At 44.6% G+C, this 19,767-nt stretch overlaps 3 protein-coding genes across 3 annotated transcripts; all 3 read left to right on the top strand.

Moving 5' to 3' along the window:
• Nucleotides 1-47: 47 nt before the first annotated feature.
• On the top strand, nt 48-3,120 carry rpl35a (ribosomal protein L35a). Its single transcript, XM_083886147.1, has 5 exons — nt 48-119; nt 936-970; nt 1,067-1,219; nt 2,342-2,486; nt 3,037-3,120. The coding sequence occupies exons 2-5, from the start codon at nt 960-962 to the stop codon at nt 3,058-3,060; spliced, it is 333 nt and encodes a 110-aa protein (XP_083742273.1). The 5' UTR covers nt 48-119; nt 936-959; the 3' UTR covers nt 3,061-3,120.
• A 2,771-nt stretch (nt 3,121-5,891) lies between these two features.
• Nucleotides 5,892-10,702, top strand: rnpepl1 (arginyl aminopeptidase like 1). Its single transcript, XM_083887188.1, has 11 exons — nt 5,892-6,824; nt 6,914-7,054; nt 7,135-7,286; nt 7,367-7,483; nt 7,552-7,787; nt 8,185-8,298; nt 8,447-8,559; nt 8,685-8,787; nt 8,926-9,153; nt 9,251-9,393; nt 9,510-10,702. The coding sequence occupies exons 1-11, from the start codon at nt 6,330-6,332 to the stop codon at nt 9,825-9,827; spliced, it is 2,160 nt and encodes a 719-aa protein (XP_083743314.1). The 5' UTR covers nt 5,892-6,329; the 3' UTR covers nt 9,828-10,702.
• A 456-nt stretch (nt 10,703-11,158) lies between these two features.
• On the top strand, nt 11,159-19,434 carry dvl3b (dishevelled segment polarity protein 3b; the record flags this gene model as incomplete). The annotated part of the gene is made up of 15 exons (XM_083886986.1): nt 11,159-11,322; nt 11,459-11,528; nt 11,638-11,756; nt 13,517-13,575; nt 13,773-13,917; nt 15,532-15,628; nt 15,879-15,948; nt 16,286-16,425; nt 17,339-17,419; nt 17,509-17,572; nt 17,852-17,932; nt 18,308-18,442; nt 18,537-18,704; nt 18,836-19,031; nt 19,257-19,434. The coding sequence occupies 15 exons, from the start codon at nt 11,159-11,161 to the stop codon at nt 19,432-19,434; spliced, it is 1,767 nt and encodes a 588-aa protein (XP_083743112.1).
• Nucleotides 19,435-19,767: the final 333 nt, after the last annotated feature.

Genomic DNA, 19,767 nt, shown 5'->3' with positions numbered 1-19,767 from the left:
TAATGTAAAGAAACACAAATATTTCTGATCAGGCAGCTCAGCGGACACCTCTGTTCTCGATAATCACCCAGCATTCCTCAGGACCGTCCTTTCCCTCCTCCATCTTTCCCGCAGTGACGGTAAGATCATAACATGATGGCCAAACTTGTGATTAAATCCAGAATTCTGCCTTTTTTTCGGGCCGATGTTCACCGACAGAGACCGAACATTATGTCCCACGTTACCATGCCGCGCTGTGGCAGTGTGGACCGCCTGATGGCGGAGATTTACTGTGGATGTCGCTAACTGCGGCTAACAGACCGGAGACAGTACGGGTGGAGGAGCCGTAAATGAGCTCCACGTCCTGGTCTGTGTGTTTGTACAGTCGCGTGCTAAGTATTGATTATACCCGTGTTCAAACCCGGTCCTCGCCTTAGTTCTAATTAGACCTGTGTTCAAACCCGGTCCTCTCGGTGTCCGTGTGTTCCGGGTTCCTCCGGTTAGGTTACCATGTTAGCCTTAGACGAGCTAACCGTTGAATGTGTAAGTTTCCCCGGTGTGTGACGGAAGTCCGACCCTGGAGCGTTAAGTGCAAAATGGTACAGTTAAGTACGTTTAGTCGGCATTTTGATAAATAATGCTACACACTGATATGTGCGTTCTGCGCCTGACAATTGTAGTCCAGCATTCAAACACGCACCCCATATTCTCACAGTGTCCATGCTGTGAGTATTGGTGTCATACAACGTGATTTTGTACTGTGGAAATTGGGAATATTACTCCTCAAATCTTTAATTCAAATAAATATGCTCCCTCTTATTCACACCGGTGTGACCTGTACTGTCACATATGTGGGCAGGTGCTGTTAAAACTGAAGAATAGTGTTAAAAGTTTGACCAAACAGAGACTTTTATTTGTAAAAACCTTAGCTGAAGTCATGTTTCCTTCTTTTCTAGGTGAACTGACTTGGAGAACACAAGATGCCTGGCAGGTAAGCTGATCCCAGACCCATGTTTGAGGCTCTGATGCAGACTGTTTTGTTTGATTTTTGTCGTTGTGACTGACGTGGCTCTGCCTCTCACCTCAGACTCTGGAGTAAAGCTATCTTCACCGGCTACAAGCGTGGTCTGAGGAACCAGCGTGAGCACACGGCGCTCCTGAAGATCGAGGGATGTTACACCAGAGATGAGGTCGACTTCTACCTGGGCAAACGTTGTGCCTATGTCTACAAGGCCAAGAAGTAAGATGTCACTGAGTTCATCTGATCTTGTATGTTGAACAGAATGTTTAATCACAAATGTGTGTGTGTGCGCGCGCAGTAATAACTTTATGATCGTACACTGAATAATGGTTCAGCCAAGTATAGAAGCCAAAAGCTTGTCACTCTTTACTGCTCTTTAAGGGCCACGGTGTCTTTTAAGCCGCCTGTGTGGTTGCTGCTGTTTCTCTGAACCTGTGTAAATACAAGGTGCTCTCATGTGTAGTTGTGGCTGTCATCCTCTGCAGCGGACTATTTACAGCAGTGTTTAATTTCTGCAACAGTCCTATCCAATGTAGAATATCAAGAATGTCTACAGTTTCAATGGGTCTTTTTTTATGGTGTTAAGCTTTAAAGGATCACAATATATTCTGTCAGGTCGCAGTGTATGGAATAGTCTTCTCACAGTATCAGGACAAACGGCCCTTTTTGAAACGATCAGCTTTGTATCTGGTTGTGTTAGTTGGTCTGTTATTATCAATGTTTGTTTATACTGCACACATCCCTGCACAGATTTACAGCTGCACTCCCAGCTGGTATTAACTTTATCAGAAACAAAGTCTATCAGGGGTAGAGATGACACTATATGATATCGCCGTGCATACAACTACTTGAGTTGTTTTGTTAATATTGTGAATCAGAAGTAGTGTTTTTATTTAGCGTATTTACTCTGTTTGAGTTCTCATTACTCTGTACAATCTGGCCCTGACTAAACATGAATCTGCACTCTAGTACAGACAGAATTGGTAATATAAAATGCACAGACAGAACCAACCCTTAATCAAGAAGTGTATAGTTTCCTTGTTTGCAAGTCCGCAATGGTCCACATAACTAATCATCCTTGGTGATGGACCTTTTGCAGATTTTCACATGCAGTCCCAAATGCCAGACTGCTCAAACTGCAGATGTTGATTTCTTATGCTCCAGTTCACTATGATATACTGAGATATAACAGAATGTGAGATCAGGTGAAACACCTGTCCCACGCGGACCCTCATTGAGTATGAAGGGACCACAGTCTTGTAAAGTGTGACTGCAATGTGTATGTAATGCTCTGTGGACACTGAATGTATAGAGGCATTAAATGTTTGATTGTTTGTGCAGGAACACAGTGACGCCGGGTGGCAGCCCCAACAAGACCAGAGTGATCTGGGGGAAGGTGACCCGCGCTCACGGAAACAGCGGGATGGTCCGGGCCAAGTTCGGCAGCAACCTGCCAGCGAAAGCTATGGGACACAGAATCAGAGTGGTGAGTCAGAGAGGAGTCTCAGTCAGAGTGGGGCGGGTTCAGGATTATGACTGCAACAATGCATCATCAGTATAGTGAAACCTGCTGTCCAATAATGGCAAACAAAGTATGCATGAAGTTGGTAACTGATGTCAATTTTTTATCATATGATAACTTTGTTTCTGACCACACGTAAGTAGTGCTATACATAATTGAACTGATCCTGTATGACAAAGTTGTCTGCTACAATCAGATTAGTTTTTAATGTGCCTTTTCTGTTTTCTGGACCATTTTGAGTCAATATGACTTCAGTTCAGTAAAGCATCACTGAACGTTTAATTTTTTTGCACAATATGAAACACTACATCTGTGCGGTCGCTGTGCTATGGCTCTCCACCACCTCTAAAAGCGTTGTGCAACAATGATAATAATATTAAACACAAGTGGATGCGGTAGTGCACATCTATGGTGCAGAGGGTAGTACAGCAAATAGACTAAAGAGTTTGGAAGCATGTTCTGTGTGTGTGATCTGTAGAATCCAAATTGGTAACTGTATGTATCTATCTTTCAGATGCTGTATCCTTCTCGAGTGTGAAAAGGACCCTTCATCACTCGTTGATGTTGTTTGTACAGAAACAATAAATGATCAGATTGGTCAAGCTGGTGGTGTCCGTCCTTGTTTGACTGATAATTATTAATGATCCTGCTGATCAATACCTCCATTTATCACGCATGTCCACTGGATCAGACTAAACCATGGGACAATGGGTGCAGGAGCAGCCCGATGGCCAAAGTCTGGTCATCTGTGTTTTGCTCTTGCTCTGTGCTCCTTCACGTTTGTGGATGCTCTTTTTTTTCCCCCTATAGATGTCTTTTTAATGGGAACTTAATATTAGTCAACAATGGCACAGATATGCCCAGATAGTGGATAGGGAGGGGTGACTGGTGGAGACAAGATGAACATGCATACTTGTGTTCACCTGCATGCAAATACAACATTTAAAGGGCAGTATTTCACACAATTTCAGGAATGATTTTTCCTGTTCTCAACTCAGATACTTAATAATTCAACCAAATACCGGCGCCATCGTGGTCTTTACTTGGACGTGTGTGTGTGTATATATTTATATATGTACACACTGATAAACAATTGACATTTTATTTGGTCAGTGTGGATGAAAATTGAAAGAACCCAACAAATGAGTTATCTCAGAACTTGAAAGTTGTGCATAGTTCATTCAGTTAGATGTAAAAACGTGTTCGCTATTGTTGGAAATATTTCACGTCTACTCCATGCACACACTGAATCCAAATATTACATAAATATTGTAGTTGGACAATAAAAAAGTCCTTTGTCTGTCAGTAATGACGCCAGGTTGCAGTCCCCGCATCACGGTAGGACTACAGTTCCCATGATGCCCCGCAATGATGCGAGCCTGGACTGCTGCGTTGCAAAGAAGGAACTGTTGCAAAATAACAGCAAACCCCAGGGAGGATGGTGATATTTATATACAGCAGGTGAGATGTAGACAAGATGTGCATTTGATGCTTTTATTGTAATCTTATTGTGTAGGAGCCTCATTATGAGACATTGGTCTTTTGTTGTGAAGGAGCCTCACAAGACATACGCCATTTATTGTGAAAAGAGTCTCATTCTGCAAGAAATCGATGCTTTGATCCAGGAGACAATCAGGAGCTCATTTCAGGACTGCACTATGCTGACCATTGGTCACCGTCTGACATCAGTCTTATCTATGTTGATGTCTCCATACAGTCATTGATGTTCTTCATGTTACTTGCTGCTGCTATTGGACTCAAGCGTGGAAATTGCAACTTCCTGTGGCGAATGATCAGGATGAAGCATGTGACCGTGTGACAACCTGTCACCTGCTGTCTCTGCTGCTGTCACACTGAGTCTTAAGTACTTCCTGTTTGTCCTCGTGTCTTTGCAGGATGCCACAGTAATGGATGGACAGAGCTATCAAAAATGGAACTGAAATTTAGAGTTCCAATGTGTGTTGTTTTTTAACAGCATGACTTAATTACAAATATTGCCAATACAAAAATGTAAGATTATACATTGGTGCTCTGTGCTGTTCACAACAATAAAATGCATTGATTTTAAACATCTGGTGTTCTGCTGCCTGCACTTACTTTACTGTAAACACACTAAAAGAATATGCATATTTTATGAAGTGTGGTTGTTGTATGGGTTACTGACACAGTCAGGTTTAAGGTGTATGACAAAAGGCTCACCTAATAGACAGCCTTTTCCAAGAGGAAACTGAACTTTGACCTCAAAGTACCTTGGCAGAGAGTGAGTGGTTTACAAAGTGACATAAACTTCAGTTTCCTCTTGGAAAAGTCTGTCTAACAGTCAGATAAAGTGTAGTCATGATTGTCTGAATGTCTCATGCACAGGACACAGGACAGAAACCTGAACTGTCCCTTTAACCATGCACTAAGCTGTGTATTGTTTATTCTTTTGCTCACCCCCTGTGTTGACCTTTAACCTGGCGCAGTCACAGCTGCTCCACAGCGCCCCCTCCCCCCCCCTACAGAAACTTTTCCCTGCTCTTGTTACTTCCTGTTTTGGAAAGGCTCCTTCTCTGTAGTCTTCTGTCTTCTCCGTCTCCTCCGTCTTTTGTTTGACAACAGTATCCTGTCTTTGTCCGTGTCCCCGTTTTTGTCCTCCACACACGGACATACACGCTCCACGTCCAGGTCTCCAGCAGACCTACCAGGAGGATCTGGACCCTGTGACCGGGACATGGAGCAGGGAGCCGGGCTGAGGTCCCCTGGAGCAGCCGTTGTGTGTCTGGTTCTTCAGCTTGACTTGACTTTCTAACTCCGCTGGTGCTAATGCTACGGGCACTCTGCTAATTAGCCTTCGCTGCTACCCCGGTTTGTTAACCCGAGTCACAGTCATTGCCTGATGCTTTAAAGCTTAAGAAAAAAAGCTAATTAACACAGCAGCTAACCCGGGTTTACGCGAAGTTTTAATCCGGCATTATATGTATTATAACCGGGTTTACATTTAGATTCACACGGAGTTCACAGTCGTTTTAATGGAGCTTTGATTCGGGTTAACGTGGAGATTTAACTCGGATTCGCACAAAGTTTAACCCGACTAAGCTCAGGTGTGGTACTGTTCATATCTCTGGTGTGTTTGAATGTGGCTTGGTCTGGTTTGACAGGGCTGACTCAGTCTAACTCGGGTTAAATGTATGCTGTGGAAGTGGAAACTGGAGGAATAGTTTGAATGGATTCCGTGTTAAACTGTATCTCAGTACTTGAACCAGATAAGTCAGTTGTTCTTCTGTTTATTTACAGTTAGATATTACATTGGCCACCTCCACGAATACGTTTCTGACTGTGGTTTGATTTTTAGTCCAGTTTTAAGTGTAGTCTGGTGTTAAATTTGGTTTAATTCTGAAGACTTTGTTGATTGAAGTTAACCTTTAACTAGGTTTAAATCCAGGCTGCTATTACACTTGGTTACTGCTCTGTTTTGGATATGCTTCAGTCACTGTGAAGTCAGCACTCTCAGACTGGTTTGGTCAACATGAGTAAATGGTCTGAATATAATGCTGTTAAAGGGAACACACATGTAGTTTGTCCTGGCTTTGGTAACGGTCCAGAAGCAGGTAGTCCAAGTCTAAGATTGAGTCTGGATCACAAGTGTCCTTATTTATCTCAGGTTTACAGTCAGATTTTACTTGACTTTGGTTTAAACAGCTTTTGAATGTAGTTTGGCTTTAGTCTCTGGTTTAGACCTGGATTTAAATGTAGCTGGACCTGGTCTTTCCTGTCTCGGTGTCATCTGATGCAATTACTCCAGGTCTAATTAAGGTTTAGCTCAAGATGGCAGACCTTCACCAGACTCCCACCTCACTCTGCTGCTGCCGGAAATCCCCACCTGTCTCTGTGCCTCACTGTGTTGGGGACTCCAGTCAGCCCTCAGCAGGCCCAGGTCCCGGTCCTGGGTCTCCACGGTGCCCCCTGGTGGATGTGGCCTCAGCGTCGAATTTCAGGTGCTTCCAGCTGCAGCACTTCCACTTAGACCTGCGGCTGAACTTTGCTGTGAAGGAGATGAGCGGCTGGCTGGTTCTGGATCTGATCCCAGTCCAGCCGGGGGTCAACACCCTAGTCTTGGACTCCCACCCGTCTCTGTTAATCCACTCTATAGACTGTAAGGTCCCAGAGTCGGGACAGGAGGATCCTGTCTCACTCACATATCGCGTCGATCCCTTTACTGATTATGGGTCATCGCTCAACATCAGCTTGCCAACCACCGCTGTTAAACCAGGTCGACTGATCCAGATCACAGTCCGATACACCACCACTGATGGGCCAGCGGTAAGCCCATCACTCAAACACACACATATGTGACGACGATGATGATGATGATGATGATGATGATGTCGACTCTATGTATGTGTGTTTAGATCTGGTGGCTGGACTCTGAGCTGACCTGTGGTCAGTCTCGGCCTCTCGTCTTCACGCAGGGTCACTCCGTGTGCAACCGCTCATTCTTCCCATGTTTTGACACACCCGCTGTCAAGAGCACGTACACGGCTACTGTCAGGGTGAGTCCCGCCCTTTGACCTCTCACGTCTGAAACAACAGGTGCTTAGAAGACAGACATACAGATGTTTTTGATCTGCAGGTCCCGGAGGGAGTTACCGTCCTGATGAGTGCGTCTAGGAGCTCCTACTCCAAACCTGACCGGGTCTTCCAGTTCTCCATGGAGTCTCCAGTTCCATCTTACCTGGTAGCTTTGGTGGCGGGAGAGCTGCAGCACGTCGATGTCGGCCCGAGGTTGGTTCTACTTCGTTTTTTTTTACAGTTTGTGCTTGTGATGACCCGCAGCGTTTGTGACCTTTGACCTCTGTTTTTAGGAGTCGAGTGTGGGCGGAGCCATGTTTGTTGTCATGTGCAGTGAAGAAGCTGGGTGACAATGTGGAGCGCTGGCTGGTCTTAGCCGAGAAGCTGTTTGGCCCGTACCTGTGGGGCAGGTGAGTTCAGTCACGCTTCCGCTGACCACGATCAAAGACGCTAGGTTAAACGATCCCTACTCCCCCAGGTGTGACATTGTGTTCCTACCCCCGTCCTTCCCTATCGTTGCCATGGAGAACCCCTGCCTCACCTTCATCATCGCCTCCATCCTGGAGAGCAGCGAGTTCCTCCTGATCGACGTCATCCACGAGATCGCACACAGCTGGTTCGGAAACGCCGTCACCAACGCGACGTGGGAGGAAATGTGGCTGAGTGAAGGACTAGCAACGTACGCACAGAGGAGGATCACGACGGAGGCATACGGTACGAATACTGCTGAAAATATTGCTGCGAAAATTGCAGATACTATATTATAACTAATACTACTACACTACACTACTACAGGGGCCACCACTGAAAATACTCCTAACAACACTGTTGGTTACACTACAGAAAAAAGCACTATAAATACTAGAGCTGCAGCTAATGATTGTTTTTTTTAATAATTTCTTGATTAATCAATTAGTTGTCTATAAATTGTGAGAAAATCTTGATCAGTGTTTCCCAAATATGAAAATGATGATGTTCTCAAATGTCTGGTTTTGTCCACACACCAAAATGATTCCGTTTTCATGATTTCTTCTACAGTAGGAAGACTGCAAAATATACTGCATACAGTGTGTCAGTACAGTTGTGTTTGTCCTCTCCCCCTCATCTGCAGGTGAGTCATTCACTTGTCTGGAGACTGTCGTGAGATTGGACGCCCTCCACAGACAGCTGCGTCTCCTAGGAGACAACAACCCTGTGAGCAAACTGCAGGTCAAGTTTGAGTCAGGTAAAACGCATTCACAGACAGATACAGCACTGATTTCCACTCATTTTGATAGGGTTCGCAAAGTGTTATCTTTGTCCTTCACCATAATAGTTAATGCCGACACACACACACGCGTACAAGTGACTTGACCCCTCCCCCTCCTCCTCAGGTGTAAACCCGAGCTCTCTGATGAACCTCTTTACCTATGAGAAAGGTTTCTGCTTCGTATCGTACCTGTCGCAGCTGAGTGGAGACACACGGCGCTTTGACCGCTTCCTCAGGGTCTGTATATACACACACACACACACACACACACACACACACAATTATATAAAAATATACAAGTTGTCACAGGGGGTAATAGGTCAACTTCAACCTGGGGGGTGGGGTCTGTTGTGTGTCCACAGGATTACATCTCTCAGTTCAAGTTTAAAAGCGTAGTTGCTCAGGACCTCATCGACTACTTCCTGGAGTATTTCCCCGAGCTGCAGGATGCTGCTCACAAAGAAGGTGTGTGTGCGCGCGTGTGTGTGTGTGTGTGTTTGTACCAGCCTCCCTTTCTCTGTCACACTGACTCCTGCTGTGAAAGATGATGATGTCATTGTGATGTCACAGCGTGTTTGACCCCCCGCCCCCTGTTGTCCTCAGGCCAGGAGTTTGAGCGGTGGCTCAGCGGCTGTGGACCTCCTCTGTATGAACCAGACCTGTCAGCAGGGGGCACTCTGATCCACCCAGTCCAGGATCTGTGTGACCTATGGAGGAGCAGTGATCCCCCCGACCTGCAGACCCTGACGACCTTCGATCTCTCAGCCTGGAACACCTTCCAGATTGTCCTGTTCCTCGACCGCATGTTGGACCACTCTCCTCAGACCCCAGGTATGTACTTCAAGTAGTGTGATCATATTATGAATCCTGGTCGGATTCAGGTCCAGTTTAACCGGCATGAATTTGGTTTTTTTTGCCTTTGATCCAGATGTGATGCAGCATCTCTCGTCCTCTTACTCGTCCCTATTCGATGACCTAAATGCTGAGGTTCAGATCCGGTGGCTTCAGCTGATCGTCAGGAACTCGTTCTACCCCGACCTGCAACGAGTCAGAGTCTTTCTGCACAAACACGTGAGTAGAGAGTACGGCTGACGCTGTAGTAATACTGCATTACAGTCAAAGGAATACTTTGTGTGGTTTTGTTGCCAGTGCTGAGGCAGTGAAAAAAACTGATTTCCCGTCCACAGACATCCAGAATGTACACGGTGCCGCTGTACGAGGACATGGTCGCCGGGGTGATGAAGTGTGTTGCCGTGGAGATTTTCTACCAGACTCAACGCCGTCTTCATCCAAACCTCAGACGGACATTACAGCAGATCCTGTTCCAGACCAGCTCAGCCCCTGCCAATCAAAACGGCCAACCTCAATCCACGACTGCTACCTCCACCGCCAGCTCCACTCCGACGCTGTCGCAGCCTGCTGCTGCTGCCACGGCAACTGCTTCTGCTGCCGCTGCTGGGTCGACTGCCGCCATCGCTTTGAGGAACGTAAACGTGTCGGCGTAATGACTCGGGCTGTGATTGGCCTGTCAGTCGCACGTGATGTCACAACCGGATGTTCACTCCACAGATATACAGGATCAGGAGTTGGAGATCATAGTGTTTGGGGTGACTGTACTCTCTCCACCTGATCCTGATTTGACCCTCTGATGTGATGAGTGTGGTTGTTATGGCTCCATGTTTCTCAACATGAAGAAACTGTGTACTACAACTCCCAGTGTGCATTTCAGAAATCCTTGTCCAATCATAGAGCTTAACCTTTAACTCGGACTGACCCTGAACACACCATGGCCTGTAATTCATCATTTGAGCAGTAAGTAGAAACCAGCAGACATCACCTGAGTGGCCTTCATGCTGCCTTCACTGCAGCTTGTAACCGACATGTTCAGACACTCCCTGAACTCACCAGCAATAATCATTTACCTCAGACTGTAGCCGATATGAACCAATCACTGATCAATATCTGGCCGTTAACACTGTCACAAGAAGAAAACAATTTCAACTTTATTTAAATGTTTATTTTTTATTTTTAAAGCATTTAAAATCAAGAGATTTCAAGCATAAACATCCTGAACCTCTTCGTTCCGAACAGATTTCCAGCTGATCCTAAACGCCTCATCACAAATCAACACGTTTTTTAATAAAGATTTGAGAAAAAAAAACAACCTTTTTATAATTCCTCGGTTTGATGCACTTTATTAAAGTCGATATTTAAATCGTTTTTGTTTTTACATTTTTTTAAATGAATACATATATGTTGACGTGTTTGATTTGATTTCACAACATGTCTGCTGAACATCTGTTTTGCAATAAATCTTTGTTTGATGATCGACAGTTTTTATTTACTCTTAAAACAGCTGAGTCGTCATTTCCAACAACAAACTCCCGGTTACAAAAATATCGGAAGTGTAAAATAGTAAGATGTCAGTTTCCGGAGGATATCGAAAAGTCTTGTGCATCTGCCTTCAAAATAAAAGTGGTGCAGCTCAGACGAGCTAAGTGAAATATCGACTGGACACTTATTGATTGTTTGTATGTATAACTAAGATAAAATATGTGACATTTTAGTCAGATATTCTTTGTTAATGCGTCACAATGAGCAGGACTAGTACTAATGCTGAGAAAAGGAAGCGCTAGACAGGAAGTGGTGTCTGGGATTGTTATGGTTTTGACTGTGTCATATCCGGAGGAGACTGAGCATCTCTGCACAGAAGCATCTGGAAACAGAGAGAGAAACCAGGGGGAAGACGGAGAGAGACAGGTGTGTCCCCATAATCCTCACCCGTCTCTTTTCTCCTCTGCCGGGAAACAACCGGGGAACTCCGGGGAACCCCGGCATGGCGGAGGAGACCCGGGTCATCTACCACCTGGAGGACCAGGAGACCCCGTATTTAATCCGAATCAACGTTCCCCCGCAGTACGTCACTCTCGCGGACTTCAAACAGGTGCTGAACAAAAACAACGTGAGGTTTTTCTTCAAGTCCGTGGACGACGACTTCGGGTGAGTCACGTGATCTACAAAATACCGCTGATGAGTGTCGAGAAGAGCACTGATGATGATGATGATGATGATGCGGATGTTAGTGGGTTTTATTGACCATGTAGTCGGTGATGGTGATGATACTGTTTGTTAACAGGGTGGTCAAAGAGGAGATCGGTGATGATGACGTCAGGCTGCCCTGTGTCAACGGACGAGTCGTGTGCTGGGTGAGCAACGCACGCGCATAATACACACGCTCGCGCGCGCGATTTCACAGCGCATAATGTGTGGTGTATTCGATCGAGCACTCGCACTGATGTTTGTCTCTCTCCTAAGGTGGTGTCCTCTGACGCCTGTCAGTCAGATCTTCAGTCACTGGGCACGCCCACCAGCCTGGCCCCGCCCCCAATAGAGCGGACAGGTGGGATCGGACACTCCAGACCACCATCCTTCCAGTGAGTCTCAGGTCGTTCTCAGTCCGTTAGACTCCGCATGATTGGGAACTCGGTTCAGTTGAGGTTTGCTACATTCACCCGGCCCGAGTTTGCTTTCACACTTTAGTACTTTCGTGAAATGAACCGAACCTTTTAATAGCGTATTCCCCTCCTCGCCTGAGGCGGCGCTACGTCAATAATTACTGAAGGAGAAGACAGGACAAACGGTGAACAAGAAAACTTGCACATTTATTGGTTAATGCAGGACAACTTCTGTTTCGTCATAATCCTTCTACTTTTGGTCCGTGCGCAGAACACAAAGTCCGACTCCAGTCCGACTAAGCATATACATGTAAACATGAATAATCGGACTATGAATGGCATTATCCAGTATGTTAGACAATAAGTTTGTTCTCTTCACACATTAGCCCAACTAAAATTGAGCAAGAAAACCGAATTATTGTCTTAGTCCGACTAAAATCACACTTTTCAACAACATAGTCGGAACACCGAATTATTGTCTTAGTCTGACTAAAATCACACTTTTCAACAACATAGTCGGAACACCGAATTATTGTCTTAGTCTGACTAAAATCAGACTTTTGAGCAGGATGGTCGGAAAACCAAATTATTGTCTTAGTCCTATACTAAAATCAGACATTTCAACAACATAGTCGGAAAACCGAATTATTGTCTCAGTCGGACAAAAATCGGACTTTTGAGCAAGATAGTCGGAAAACCAAATTATTGTCTCAGTCCTACTAAAATCAGACTTTTGAGCAAGATAGTCGGAGAACCAAATTATTGTCTTCGTCCTACTAAAATCAGACTTTTCAACAACATAGTCGGAAAACTTAATTATTGTCTCAGTCCAACTAAAATCAGACTTTTGAGCAACATAGTCGGAAAACCGAATTATTGTCTTAGTCCTACTAAAATCAGACTTTTCAGCAACATAGTCGGAAAACCGAATTATTGTATTAGTCCTACTAAAATCAGACTTTTGAGCAAGATAGTCGGAAAAACGAATTATTGTCTTAGTTCTTCTAAAATCAGACTTTTGAGCAACATAGTCGGAAAACCGAATTATTGTCTCAGTCCGACTAAAATCAGACTTTTGAGCAAGATCCGCGGAAAACCGAATTATTGTTTTAGTCCTACTAAAATCAGACTTTTCAGCAACATAGTCGGAAAACCGAATTATTGTATTAGTCCTACTAAAATCAGACTTTTGAGCAAGATAGTCGGAAAACCGAATTATTGTCGCAGTCCGACAAAAATCTGACTTTTGAGCAAGATAGTCGGAAAACTGAATTATTGTCTTAGTCCTACTAAAATCAGACTTTTGAGCAAGATAGTCGGAAAACCGAATTATTGTATTAGTCCTACTAAAATCAGACTTTTGAGCAACATAGTCGGAAAACCGAATTATTGTATTAGTCCTACTAAAATCAGACTTTTGAGCAAGATACGCGGAAAAAAACCGAATTATTGTCGCAGTCCGACAAAAATCTGACTTTTGAGCAAGATAGTCGGAAAACTGAATTATTGTCTCAGTCCGACTAAAATCCGACTTTTGAGCAAGATACGCGGAAAACCGAATTATTGTCTTCATCCGACTAAAATCAGACTTTTGAGCAAGATACGCGGAAAACCGAATTATTGTCTTCATCCGACTAAAATCAGACTTTTGAAACGCACTGACTCTCTCACACATACAGACAAACAAGCACGAGCCCCGTGAACAGCAGTTCAGCACTCAGTCTCTTTCTGTCTCTCAGCGCTGCAGCCACCAGCGGCCATGACGGGTCAGAGGTCACACCTGTCACTTCACCACCAGGCAGGAGCGAGAGAGACGGCAGTGACCGAAGTAAGAAAATGATCATGTGACATTCAGGAATATATGACAAAATATTCCTGAATGTTTCCTCACTCTCTGTCGTCATAGTATCTGACTTGTTGTTCTTACGCCAATCAGTCCATCAATAGAGGGATTGTTTAATCTATTGATCCTCTGATTGGGTGCTGTCTCTGCAGGTAAGCGTGTGAATGGCCACGCCCACCAGCCGGCCGAGCAGAACGGAGCGGGGCCGGTAGGTTCAGGTGACAGCTCGTCGACGCGACTGAGCAGCGAGTTGGAGACGACGAGTTTCTGCTCGTCTGAGGACGACTCGGGAGGAAGGTCAGAGACACAACAGTTTACTGCTGCTGTTACGATGCAATCACACCAACAAAATATTGGGATTACATACGAAGTAGGGGTGGCAATCACAGGGTACCTCACGATACGATGCATGGTCCACTATACCAATAATATCACGATACAGCGATTCTGTGATGATCGATATACTGCAAGACAATCATATAGCAGTACATCGCGATATCTGTCCGTGAAAAGTGCAGGATTTCTCTATTTATTCACAGCATATAGAACAAAGTGCATAAAGTTGACAAACAGTCAGTCAGTCTCTTGGTGGATGTATGGAATAGCTCACTATTTGGCAGTCAGTCAGAGTCTCGGTGGATGTGTGGAATAGCTCACTATTTGGCAGTCAGTCAGTCTCTTTGTGGATGTATGGAATAGCTCACTATTTGGCAGTTAGTCAGTCTCCCGGTGGATGTATGGAATAGCTCACTATTTGGCAGTCAGTCAGTCTCTCGGTGGATGTGTGGAATAGCTCACTATTTGGCAGTTAGTCAGTCTCTCGGTGGATGTATGGAATAGCTCACTATTTGGCAGTCAGTCAGTCTCTCGGTGGATGTATGGAATAGCTCACTATTTGGCTGTCAGTCAGTCTCTCGGTGTATGTGTGGAATAGCTCACTATTTGGCAGTCAGCCAGTCTCTCGGTGGATGTATGGAATAGCTCACTATTTGGCAGTCAGTCAGTCTCTCGGTAGATGTATGGAATAGCTCACTATTTGGCAGTCAGTCAGTCTCTCGGTGGATGTATGGAATAGCTCACTATTTGGCAGTCAGTCAGTCTCTCGGTGGATGTATGGAATAGCTCACTATTTGGCAGTCAGTCAGTCTCTCAGTGGATGTATGGAATAGCTCATTATCCTGCTGTAAATTCCCTCTTCTTCCACCAGGACACTAAGTTTCCCTCGTATAGTGTATTTTCTCTTTCCACCCAGAGTTTGAGCTAGTTTGCACTAAACTCGGCTAACAGTGATGTTAGCGTATGAAACATTGATCTGCTCCTTTTAAAACAAACAACAAAGAAAAACGTGAATACACAGAAACCTTCTGGGATGCATCTCAGAGACATCATCAGCTCTCTCTGTGGTTGGTGGGTTCGCTGTCGCCCACCTGCCCTCAGGTCGTCTTCTTCTGCCCCAGTAAACCTGTTCACTCTGTTCCTCTGGCTGTGATTGGTCAGTGCAGGTCATGTGACCGCTGCCTCAGTTTTACACTGTGCTGCAGATTAAAAAGACTTGCGGATGTTTTTCATGTCGGATCGTTTTAGCTTAAGGTTTGTTTCATTCGTTCGTATTTGACAATGTTTGTGATATCTTTAATTCTTTTTGTATGATGTTTTATCATTTAATGTGAAATGTACAAATTGATTTTCTTTGTATTTCTGTCTTAATCAGCAGTTTGTTGCATTGTGTTTTAGAATATAGTTAATAACCTTGTTGTGTTAGTTTTTATATTTTACATATATTTGTATTTTGTAAATAGAAATATTTATCCATCTATCCAAATATCCATGTAAAAACATGATTGGTTGGTGGGTCGTATGGCTTAGCTGATTGGTTAATTGAACTGACAGGTGTGTTTCCTGTCACACCAGGTTCAGCCAATCAACAGAGCGGAGCAACTCTTCTCCGCACCTTGCCAGGCGACAACGCCGGCGTCACCGGAAACCCAAAACGCAACAGATGGAACGGGTAAACGCACACACACAAACACACACACATGAAGCCACACATAGAATTCTGCTTCTAGAGTATTATAATAATAATAATAGATTTCAAAAACAGCTGCAGTGTGTCCAGGAATTGTACGTCAGAGTACTCAGTGAAGTCCACATGATGTGTTCAGGAACAGTGTCTTCTGTCCCTCACTTTTATATGTCTGTCTCTGTCCCCATCCTCACATTCCTGTGTCTCTCTGTCTCTCTCTCTCTCTCTCTGTCAGTCTGTGTCTCTCAGCAGTGTCACTGACTCCACCATGTCTCTCAACATCATCACTGTCGCTCTGAACATGGGTAAGTATACGCGCTCCTCTACTGACCAACAGACAACCTGCTGTCAGTCAGCGGTTGATCAGCTGTCAATCACCTGCCTGCTGACCTCACAGTATCATCGAACATACATTATTATCGATGTTTTATCTGTCAGCTGTCACATGACCTGTGATGTCACCTGACTTACTCTCATCATCATGGGACCCTCTCCCCACCTGTCTCCCTTTGTCTGTCTTTTGCTCATCTGTTTCTCTCCCCCACTCACCTGTCTGTCTCTCCCTTTGACCTGTCTGTCTGTCTGTCTGTCTGTCTGTCTGTCTGTCTGTCTGTCTGTCCCTCACCTGTATGTCTCTCTCAGACAGGTATAACTTCCTTGGCATCAGTATTGTTGGTCAGAGTAACGACAGAGGAGACGGAGGAATCTACATTGGCTCCATCATGAAGGGTGGAGCTGTGGCGGCAGATGGACGCATCGAGCCTGGAGACATGCTACTACAGGTACTACTGTAATACTACTGCATTACTACTACAGGTACTACTGTAATACTACTGTATTACTACTACAGGTACAACTGTAATACTACTGCATTACTACTACTGGAAGTACTACTGTAATACTACTGTATTACTACTGGAGGTACTACTGGAAGTACTTCTGTAATACTACTGTATTACTACTGGAGGTACTACTGGAAGTACTTCTGTAATACTACTGCATTACTACTGGAAGTACTACTGAATTACTACTGGAAGTACTACTGCATTACTACTGGAGGTACTGCTGTAATACTACTGCTTTTACTACTGCAGTAATACTGTAAATTTACAGAAGGTACTGCTGTAATGCTTCTGCAGTACAACTGTAATATTACTGCAGTACTACTGTAATACTACTGTCAGTACTGCTGTAATACTATTGCGGTACTAGTGCTGTAATGTTTCTGAGGTACTACTATAATACTACTATAGTTACTACTGTAATACTGCATTACTCCTGCAGGTACTGCTGCAATATTACAGCAGTTATTGCTGGAATATTTCTGCAGTACAACTGTAATACTACTGCAGGTACTTCGGTAAAGCTTCTGCAGTACTACTGTAATATTGTATCAGGTTATTGCCGGAATATTTCTGCAGCACTACTGTAATACTACTACATTACTACTGTAATATTATTGCAGTAATACTGTAATATAACATAAGTAGAGATCTGTGCGTGGTAAAGGTTGACCGATTATTATCTAATTATAAAATAGTTATTTCTTATCTATGTACGTTTACACACTTTTGTTCTGCGCTAAAACTTTCATGTATTTAATACATGAAAGTTCATATTTATTGTGTATGTAACTGTGCTGCAGTGCAGACACAAAATGGCTACTGCTAATATCACGTTTGTCTTCTGTTAAAGGTGAATGACGTCAACTTTGAAAACATGAGCAACGACGACGCGGTGAGAGTCCTGAGAGACGTCGTTCACCAACCAGGGTCAGTACTGCAGTTCTAATATGGCTCATACTAGTACTTTTGAAAATGTACTAATACTGAAGTACCTCTCTCTGCTCACCTGTCTGTAGTGAGGTGACGTTAACAGTGGCCAAGTGTTGGGATCCAAGTCCACGGAGCTGCTTCACGCTGCCAAGAAGTGAGTGAACAACAGCAGTTAGCATAGCTCAGAATTAGTTTAAATGAATGCACTTGAAGCTTAAGTTAATTTAGTTTACTGTAGATAAGATTTAGCTTAGCTTAGTTTTACTCTTGATTTTATTTTGGGATAGCTTGTTAGTATTAGTTAAGCTTTAGTTAAGTTTGATGGATTATTGACGTCACCAGTCGGTTCAGTCTGTGGAAACACTTTGTATGAAGTAACATCAATATGATCATGTGACTCTCCTGTGGGTTCTCATTTCTTTCCATGCTAAAGGTGAACCGGTGCGTCCCATTGACCCGGCTGCCTGGGTGTCTCACACCGCTGCAATGACAGGGAGGCTCCTTCCGCACTACGGTGTGTACTACTGTGTTTCCATCATGATACAGTACGGTATGGTTTGGAATGGTAAAGTCCTTAGTCAAGCTTGTGTTTCGACTGAGAACAACAGTACATTTACTTGGTAGGTGGGGTGTGCCGATGGCGGCGTCCACGAGATACGTAGCGTGACGTCATACGTCTAGCTGCACCCGTACCGCACCATTACTCTGGTACCCCAAGGGTTATTTTTGTACTATTCCTCATGGAAACACATAAAAATACATACCATATCGAACCGTTCCACTCAGTGGAAACACGCCATAAGGCTTTAATCGGCCAATGCAGCTTGTGTCTGCCCACCTTTACCTTTAACTGTCCTTCTACTACAACCGTCTGCTGTTGTTTCATCAGATGGACCTGACGAGAAACACCTCAACATCCACAGTGACATCACAGCTGTTGTCAAGGCGATGGCCAATCCAGAGTCAGGACTGGAGGTCCGGGACAGAATGTGGCTGAAGATCACCATCCCCAACGCTTTCATTGGTAAGACGTCGGCACAGTCACAGGATGCGAAGCTGCTGCAGTCACTCCCCATGACGTCGCGGTCATTAAATTAGCGTCTGTTTTGTCTGTCCAGGTTCAGATGTGGTCGATTGGCTCCACCGCAGCGTGGAAGGTTTCACTGACAGACGCGAGGCCAGGAAGTACGCGGGAAACCTGCTGAAGGGCGGGTACATCCGACACACGGTCAGCAAAGTGACGTTCTCTGAGCAGTGCTACTACGTGTTCGGAGACATCTGTGCAGGTGAGTAATTGAACAGTCGGCTCAGTATTGATTAGACCTGGAAGTTACTTCTATACAGTGTATCTATGATGTGGAAAACCAGGAAGTGAAGAAGCAGGAAGTGAGGTCACGTGTTTGCTTCTCCTCCTCAGATCTGGGTCTGTTGTCTCTGCTGGATCAAGGGGGAGAATCAGGCCAGGAACAGTGGCCCCCGTCCCTTCCCCAGCAGTCTCCCGTCCCTCACCCCTACAGCTCTCCTCAACCGCTCCTCCAGCTGCCAGCCTGGGTAGGAGGAGGAGGAGGAGGGAGTCAACACAGTGAAGGTGACACAAGTGCTTCCTCTTGTCTGTCCACAAAGACATACTTAATATAGATTAAGGACAATAATGTGACATTAGTGGTATGCTAACTCTTTTCGTGATCATGTGGCCGAACAGGGAGTCGCAGCAGTGAATCCAACTGCAGTAACGGCCTGAAGGATGGAGGAGGAGGAGGAGGAGGAGGAGGAGGAGGAGGAGCAGAAGGAGCCGTCCAATCAGAGCCCTCCCAGCACCTTGTGACTAAGTCCCCCAGTGGTGGCAACGTTCAACAGCCCCCGGCGTCCATCTCTGGTCTCCACGCCAACAACGATTCAAAGGACTCGCAGCAGACTCCCTCGCTGTCTCCGGGTCAAGACGTTTCCTCTGGCTCCACGCAGTCCCTTCACCTGGCCATGGGAAACCCTGGTGATTTCTTTGTGGATGTCATGTGACAACCTCATGACCATTTATGTATTTATTAACTTATTTATTTATTTATTTATTTACTTATTTATTTGTGTGATCTTTTATTTATTTAACTTGTTTGTTTGTTTGTGTCCGCTGTGATCAGATGTTTAACGCTGCTGGTAAAAATATGAAACTTTAATTTCAAGAGTTAAAACGTAAAAACAACAAATGTGACATCATATTTATTTTATCACTTAGAAAACATGAACAAAATAAACAGTAAACCTAACATTTTTTGTCAATGGGAGGTACCAGGAGATGAGGAGGAGGAACCAGAGGATAAGTAATTGACCCCGATGTTGGCGTCCACAACGTCT

This window comes from Microchirus variegatus, assembly GCF_963457635.1.
Source record: "Microchirus variegatus genome assembly, chromosome: 3".
In the NCBI taxonomy this organism is placed as follows: domain Eukaryota; kingdom Metazoa; phylum Chordata; class Actinopteri; order Pleuronectiformes; family Soleidae; genus Microchirus; species Microchirus variegatus.
Note: the sequence above shows the minus strand (reverse complement) of the source record. Positions and strands in the feature narration are given on the sequence as shown.

Bases quoted from the DNA above. Each gene is read 5' to 3' on its own strand.
- rpl35a (XM_083886147.1), top strand. The intron at 1,220-2,341 runs GTAAGATGTCAC...TTGTTTGTGCAG, and splicing joins TATGTCTACAAGGCCAAGAA to GAACACAGTGACGCCGGGTG. The intron at 2,487-3,036 runs GTGAGTCAGAGA...TCTATCTTTCAG, and splicing joins TGGGACACAGAATCAGAGTG to ATGCTGTATCCTTCTCGAGT.
- rnpepl1 (XM_083887188.1), top strand. From the start codon at position 6,330: ATGGCAGACCTTCACCAGACTCCCACCTCACTCTGCTGCTGCCGGAAA. The intron at 8,788-8,925 runs GTGTGTGTGCGC...TGTTGTCCTCAG, and splicing joins GGATGCTGCTCACAAAGAAG to GCCAGGAGTTTGAGCGGTGG. The intron at 9,154-9,250 runs GTATGTACTTCA...CCTTTGATCCAG, and splicing joins CCACTCTCCTCAGACCCCAG to ATGTGATGCAGCATCTCTCG.